An 8,649-nucleotide genomic window follows, 5' to 3' on the forward strand; every position below is an offset into this window, starting at 1 on the left:
ACTAATAGTTCAAAAGATTGCTAAATAAAAGACAAACTCAAATGTCAATATATAAAAATATATATAATAAGCAACAACTAAATACAATTTAATATAGTGATATATACTAGATATAATATATTGATTATTATAATAATAACTAATATATTATAAAGAATATATATATATATATATATAAAAGCAATGAAAAGTAAAGCAACAAAATAAATAATACCTAAAAAAAAAAAAAAAAAAACAAATTTGACATAAAAAAATCTATAAAATATTTTTATCAATTATTTAAAATATAATTTTAACGGTAATTTTTTTTTATAAAATTTGATAGAATAACTACATTGAATAAATTTGAAATTTAAAAAACTCAATTGGACGAAAATAAAGTTAGAAAACTAAAATAAATTTTTGTTAAATTTAGAGAGTATTATTTGCATTTTAGTCAAAATTTTACTTTCTTCTTCTACCAAAGAAATACTTAACAAGAGATCTTATTTTTGGCATGAAAATATAATTTTACACCATACGTGTTGATTGGATTAGGATGAGACCCTCTCAGAAAATAATATCTTAATCAAGCACAGCTAGCTTTCAGTTTTGATTCCACAATAAAACCATCAAAAAGCTCCCACCAAATCAAACAAAAATTTCAAATACAACTAATATCATATGAACGTAAAAATATATGCTACTTAATTAAAAGGAATATCTTTCTGTATCTCTCTCCCCTCACAAGTCAACTCTCTCTTCTCTGTCTCACCAATTGTTTTTATTTTCTCCTCCCTCTACATGTTTATTTATGTTCAATGAATCACACCTACATGAAGGTAAAACAAATAGAGAGACCAGTTTTCATATTTTATCTCTCTTCCTCTCACTCATTTATAGATTCTTGTTCTTCTCGTTCATTTATGTACGTTTCATTCATTATACTTGCAGAAATACGATCTTTAGAAGACTCCGATAGGATGTTTTAAACGTTTAATTCGCACCACTCCGATCAAACACGTTAATTCCCACTTGTATTTTTGTTTTGTTTTCCTTTTGACACTATTTTGGGGAGCACATAAAAGTTCTTTTCCTTGAATTAGCCTTGATATAAGTTAGGACGACAAAGAGAATAAACCAACACCATCACCATGCACACTGGAAATAACTGGGGAGGCTCATTTGAGATAAACCATGGAGAAGTGACAACCTCCGGCGAGTACGATAGGAGCCGAACCTTGGAATGGGACGGTGCTGCCTTGTATCATCATCAAAATCTAGATGAAACACAACAAAGTTGGTTGCTGGGGCCGCAAGAGAAGAAGAAGAAGAAGTATGTGGACTTTGGGTGCATTGTTATTAGCCATAAGGCTCTCAAATGGATCTTGGGGTCCATTTTGTTGGCTTTCTGTGTCATTGGACTTCCCATCATCATTGCCAAGTCCTTGCCCAAGCACAAGTCTCCTCCTATCACTCCTGACAATTACTCTGTTGCCCTCCACAAAGCACTCCTCTTCTTCAACACCCAGAAATGTAAGTTACTACGTATTAATTGGCTCTTAATAATCAAATTAATTTTATTTCTTTTCTTTCTCTATATCTTGATCTGCTTGTTCCCTACAAAATGATCTTCTTCTTTTTTTAATTTAAATTAATCTATTTTATATTTTAGATTAAATGTTATAAATTTAATTACCTATGAATTCTATGTCTTATAAAATCTTAAATGATGTAATACTCCATTCTTTCATCTACTCAAAAGCATTGAACCATCCATAAATATTATTTATCCAGAACATAGCAAAAGAAATTGTGTAAGTCATTGGCTTTTGGATTATATATCCCATCCGGTTCTTTTAGTGGTTCATACTTCTAATTTGCATGTCTTTTATGAAACTCCAATCTTTGTTATCAAGATCGTGATGTGGCCCCAAAACTTTGGCTTAGGTGGGGTAGAATTTGGGCAGAGTTTAACTTCCTTTGTAAGTCACAAAGCCAAAAGAAAAAATGTTCCTTCTATTGACTTTCTTTGCGATATGAGCATAGGCATGTTGGCATGGTCTTAATTAGGTGGTCTTTTATGCCTAACTTCAAAATAATAGATAATTTTTTTCTTTCTTATAAAAATGTTCTAAAAATACTTTCTAAATTAATTTAGTTAGGGCATAGTTAACATTTTCCTATTATTTTAACATGTACCAAAAACCTTAGCTGTTATAAATAAATGTGACTTTTTCTTGTGGCAATAAAACATCTCAACTTATAATTATAAATTAACAAGGATTAAAAAAATTTGAAGGGTTGGTTTCAAAACTTAGCAGACAGACGCAAAACAATGACAGCTTGGAATAGACTAACACCGTGTGCGTCCCAGAACCGTCATCACGCCATGAAATTTCAACTGACCCAGGTGGCTATTGGGAATGGAATACGTGGGGTTTGAAAGATCTAGCCAGCCTTTACCAAAAGAAAAAAAAAAAAAAAAAGATCTAGCCAGCTACTTTCTTTTCTTTTATTTTATTGCTTACTCTTTTTCTATCCACCTTTATATTTTTCATTAAATTAGGATACTACAAATTTTAATATATAATTTTTATTAATTAATATGCTACTAATTACAAAAAATGTAATTTTAATACTTAATTATTATATTTTTCTCAAAAAAAAAAATCAATTATTATTTTATTGAGAATCACTTTTTCTGTGGTGTAATTCCCCATAGAATGAGAAATGTTAAAGGTTAGATAGTTTGTAATGAAATAACATATATTAACGAGAGATGCTCGCTGAGATAAGTGAAATTCAAAATGTTAGCTCCACTCTCTCCCCACCACATATAAAGAATTTCTAATTTTTTTAACATTTTCTTATTTTCCCTGTATTATTACACTCATACCTTTGCCCTTAGATCTAAAAAATTAAATATAGATTTCTATCCGGTGATTATATGAATTTTTATTGATATTTTAATGTAGATTTTATTATTTAATTAGACGTGGTAATAATTTTATTGGTTTCACGTCTCTTTGGAATTTGTCAACCTTTCAGGCTTTGAACGAGTTTATATTTTAAAAACATGGAACTAGAAGATCGTCTATAGTGAAATAAATTAATGCAATTTAATATCCCTATGACTTCGTCAACAATTGACTATACTCTTTTTTTTTTTGGGAGAAAAATTGACTATACTTTTTGGCGCAACAAAAAGACTCCTTGTTATTTATTTATATAGTATAGTATATTATTGTGCTAGTTTATCAAAGTGTATTATTGCCACTCTGTTATAATAATAATAATGATTGAAGGTGATGTTGTTCCAAACTTTGCATGATTAGAGTATGAGTGTAGTAATTAGTAAATATGTAAAAAAAAAAAAAAATTAACTAATTTTTTGATAGGTAAAAAATTGAATGTTAAATATAGAGAGAGTTTAGATGAATGATAAGTGAAATGTGGTGCAGCTGGGAAATTACCCAAAAATAATGGCATTTCCTGGAGAGGAGATTCAGGTCTAAATGATGGAAATGATACTGATGTGAAGGAAGGACTGGCTGGCGGATACTATGATGCCGGAGACAATATAAAGTTTCACTTTCCCATGTCTTATTCCATGACTATGCTAAGCTGGAGTGTGATTGAATACCCTGACAAATATAAGAACATTAACGAGTACAACCATGCTAGGGATCTCATTAAGTGGGGCACTGACTACTTGCTCCTAACCTTCAATTCCTCTGCTACCAAAATTAATAAGATCTATTGCCAGGTATTCTTCATTTTATACTTATTCCCCTGTTGACATTTCTTTTGTGTCATTCAGATAACGCACTCTATGTGAATTTTATATCAAACTTCCACAACTTTAATACCATTTTTTGTTTCAACAGTGATATAGTTCTGATGTATGTGCTAAAATGGCTACAAATAATGTGACACACACACACACACACCATATACTTGGGTTGGAGGAAGACAATATATGTAACATGATTAACACCTAAAATGTCTTCATCTGCTGCTAGGTTGGTGGACATCGAAATGGCTCTCAAACACCAGATGATCACAACTGCTGGCAGAAACCAGAAGACATGGACTATCTGCGGCCTACACTAACTTGCCAATCAGGACCCGACCTTGCTGGGGAAATGGCAGCAGCCTTAGCTGCAGCCTCTATAGTTTTCAAGGATGATAACGTGTACTCCACGAAACTCATCAAAGGTGCACAAACACTCTTTGCCTTTGCCAGGGACAATGGAAAACGGACGGCATATAGTCGTTCTTACCCTGCTGATATTAAGTGCTATTAACGTAAGTAACATTTTGTGGGACACTTGAACTATAAATCTTATTTCGGACTTTAAAAAAAAAGTGATTTATTTGTGCTATCTATTGTGACAAGTTGTTTAACGAGAAAATTTTTATTTATATTTTGAAGATTGTAAATTGTTGTTCAGTTCTATTTTTGCTTATAATATTTTTTTCTTAACATAGTGTCCAAAGCTAATCAAGTACATGACTATTCTTTGATTAGGAGTTCAGAACTCATCATCTCATATATCTCATGAGGTTTTAGAAACCACTAGATCAACCATTTGGTGTTGTCTATAACTCTATATCATATATCTATTCTTAATGCCAGCCTTGTAGCTTAGTTCTCTTTTTTATAAGAAGGATTTCAATCCCACCTCTCCCATGTTTGTAACATTTGAATATATATATATACACACACACACACTAGCCTCATCACATGCTCTTTGTGCATGCAATGAGGCTTTTTTTTTTTGGGGGGGTCTAGTGTCATAATTTTTCTTTTCTTATTATTATTAGTATTATTTTTTTTTAATATTTTGAATAAGTTTTTTTTTAAAGACATGGATTAGTAGAAAAGTGTCTTATTTTGTAGGCATTTTAAGTGGAGTTGGCCAACTCTACTTAAAATGCCTACAAAATAAGACACTTTTCTATGGAGATATATTTTACCAGGTTGTCCTCAAGTTTTTTTCCTATTAAACGTAAGGTTTAAGGGTATTTTTGAATCACATAAAAGTCCAATTCAAAGAGGGGAATCCTCTTATAAATAGTGTGTATATATATATATATATTTTCCCTTTATTAATCACCGATACCTAATTTTTTAGCTTGAGGCTAGGTAACTTTGAATTTTGATTTTTTTTCCCCTTATTGGCCTACTATTTAACCAATTAGTTCATCCTTTTTAATAGTAAATTTCATTTTTAAGTGTGGAGGTATATCCTAAGGAATAGATAATTGTTTTTATATCTTTTCACTCAGCAGAATAACTTCATTTTATTTATCAATTTTTTTTATTCTCTATAATTGGTCACATTTTCATTCTAAAAAAAGAAAAGAAAAAAAAAGGTCACATNTATAGTCGTTCTTACCCTGCTGATATTGCTCCTTACTATAACTCCACCGGCTATTATGATGAGTACATGTGGGGTGCAGCATGGTTGTTCTATGCCACAGGAAATAATAGCTATCTTTCACTGGCAACCAACCCTGGGATCCCTAAGAATGCCAAAGCGTTTTACATGATTCCAGACTTGAGTGTGCCAAGTTGGAATAACAAGTTACCATCAGCCATGCTATTGTTAACAAGGCTCAGGCTGTTCTTGAACCCTGGCTACCCTTATGAGGACATGTTGCAGATGTATCATAATGTGACAGGTCTTAACATGTGCTCTTATCTTCACAACTTCCACGTCTTCAACTGGACTAATGGTATGTAGGATCTCACCTTTTTTAATCTCGTTCAGTCCAGATGTGACAGTTTATTTCATTAAGTTTCTCAATGATTTTTTGGTAGTACTTCACAATTAGGCTAGTGCAGTTCGGACTCTTAATTACCTAAAGACATCTAGGGATAAGATTTGCACAATAATTGGTTCCAGTCCTTACTAATAGGATTTTGACAGCATCCTGTTCCAATGAACTCTTGTAACATGTGGAAAGTCCTTTTGTTTATTCATTTTGTTTTTTCTCTTTTCTAGTAAGGGTTGGGTGGCCAATTTGCAAATGCCATCCACCTTGGATCAGAATTGATAATTATATTTGCAAATCAGGCTTCTGATATATACCTGTGAAAGCTACACTTATGCACGTGTTCAAGAGAATGCCTAAATCAATTATGCATGCATTTTGAGTCATCAAGCTACACGTGTGCTTACAAAATTTAAAATATGTTACATTTAATTCATTTAGGACATACTTCCCCAGCTAGTAACTTAGGAAGACACAAATGAGAATACAGTGCTAGTTCTTTGCCGTACTTTAAAATCCTAGAATATGTTTATACATCCCATGGAAATTGGAATCACTGTCAATGTTTACATGAGAGCATTTGCGTTTGATGGTCGGTGTTTGATTTCTCCAATAAACAGGTGCATGTCATCAATGGCATGCATTGAAGCACCTCTAAGTAGAATTTAGTTGACTAAGATTAGATGCATGACCTGTGCAAACCTTTGCAGGGGGTTTGATCATGCTGAGCCGTGGAGGGCCACAAGATCTGCAGTATGTGGCTAATGCTGCTTTCCTGGCATCTCTCTTTGTTGATTATTTGAATGCTTCCGGCGTTCCAGGATGGTATTGTGGCAACAATTATATTTCATCAGATGTTCTTCGAAGTTTTGCCACCTCCCAGGTGTCGTATTCCTCCCATACTTCTCATTAATCTGACAGATTCTTGCATGACTTTATAGTATGTTTTTGTTCTAATCTTCATATGCACCCACTAGGATTTACCTGTCAAATTAATGTTAGAATGCTTTTTCCTGTTGCTTTTATGCAGATGGACTATATCTTGGGTAATAACCCCATGAACATGAGCTATGTTGTGGGGTATGGCAACAAGTTCCCTAGACATGTACATCACCGAGGTGCATCAACACCCAATGACCATAAATATTACTCCTGCAACGGGGGGTGGAAGTGGTTCAACACCAACAATGCCAATCCCAACAACATCACAGGAGCCATGGTTGGAGGGCCTGATCAGTTTGACAAGTTCAGTGATTTGCGTGACCATTATAATAACACCGAGCCAACTATGGCCGGAAATGCTGGACTGGTTGCAGCACTTGTATCCCTGACAACCACTGCTGGCAATGGCATTGAAAAATACCATATTTACAGCAGTTCCTCCACTCTATCCACATTTGTCTTGATGTCTTGGTTGTAATTGTGATGCTTTTATTATCATTGAAACCTTTTTTTTTTTTTTTTTTTTAAGCGAAATTGTTGGATGAAATAATGATAAGTGTACGGGTCGTTGGTATGGGCCCAATCCATTAGCTTCCTTCTGCATAAAAGTTCAGGGACCAAAGCTAGGTCGGGGCTTACATTAGGTTGAAGTCCAATATAAATTCGGGGTCCTAAGCGAAGTCAGGAACCGAACAAGGAAGAACGTTAGTGCCTTGGGGGAAATCACCTGTCGAGCACCATTTGACGACAGGAACAAGTTTCAAGAAAGTAATGTTAGACAAGAGAAGTGGGTCCCATTTGGTCAGGAATAATTCCCAGAGGGAATCACCAACATGAAAACTCACCCATCCATCATGATGACCCCACTAAGGAAAGTCTATAAATAGGAAAGGAGAGAGTGGGAGTGAGGGTTAAAAAATTGGGGAAGGGAGAGAGATACACAAGAGAAAAATAGAGAGAAACAATTAAAAAGGAACTCAGTTCTAAGCTTGAGCCTCCTCGGGAAGCATACACAGGGTAGTAGAATACATACTTGGGCTGCCAGGTTGGTCTCAGGAGGTTTTCCCCATTGTAGGAAACTCTTTTCCCAACTTAAACAAGTAAATTGAGAACCTGTCCTTGTAGTCCATCAGGCATTTTGGGTATGGGCACCACAATAAGGAAGGAGGAATAAAATTACTTTATCACACTTTATACTCCACTAATTACAAATTGTCATATAATTTTTCCAAGTAATCAAAATTTAAAAGGGAAAAAAAGAAAATCGAACATATTTCATGGTTTTGTGAAGAATAAAGTAGAACACTAAAAGACAAAATGAGACAAAATATATATATATATATATATTATAAGGAGAAATTTTAGAACAATTAAAATAAATTGGTCTCTTATGCAAACTTGCTACATGGTTTCCTAATAAAGAAATAATAAATCAAGGAAAATTGAAATGTGTAACATTTATTTTTAGATATGATAGGACTTTTTTTTTTTTTTTGATAAAAAGATATGATAGGACTTAAACCTATAGTGCTTACTGCATAAACATTACTCTTTATTATTATGACAAAGTACCAATTAATTTTTGGTATAGACTAGATTTAAACCCAATTTCCTTATGCAACACCAAAAAACTTTACCAATTGGGCTAATCTGAAGGTCCAAAACCCACTGTATAGCATTTCTCAAACATAAAACAAATCTTAGTCTTGTGTTGTTGATTTAATTGTCACTAGAACAGGTCTTATATGCAAAATTTTATATATTTTATTGGTGCCTTTTATATTTTAATATCTTTACTTGAGAATATATGCAATTGTCATAAAGAAATATTTTGTTCAATAGTGTTAATTGTGTAGTAAGATAAAAATGATATCTTTTATTCCTTTTTTTTTTCTTTTTTTTGGGGGGGGGGGGGGTTGGGAAAGGGATAAAAATGATTTCTTG

At 33.2% G+C, this 8,649-nt stretch overlaps 1 protein-coding gene across 1 annotated transcript; it reads left to right on the forward strand.

Annotated features, from left to right (window-relative positions):
• Window positions 1–647: 647 nt before the first annotated feature.
• Window positions 648–7,169, forward strand: LOC112007318 (endoglucanase 7). The gene is given in 7 exon segments (XM_024039655.2): window positions 648–1,515; window positions 3,444–3,748; window positions 4,005–4,250; window positions 5,370–5,724; window positions 6,474–6,646; window positions 6,794–7,119; window positions 7,121–7,169. Coding segments are annotated over 7 exon segments (1,836 nt in total). The 5' UTR covers window positions 648–1,133.
• The last annotated feature ends 1,480 nt before the right edge of the window (window positions 7,170–8,649 follow it).

The sequence above is a fragment of the Quercus suber genome, unplaced genomic scaffold (assembly GCF_002906115.3).
Source record: "Quercus suber isolate HL8 unplaced genomic scaffold, Cork oak 2.0 scaffold_339, whole genome shotgun sequence".
In the NCBI taxonomy this organism is placed as follows: domain Eukaryota; kingdom Viridiplantae; phylum Streptophyta; class Magnoliopsida; order Fagales; family Fagaceae; genus Quercus; species Quercus suber.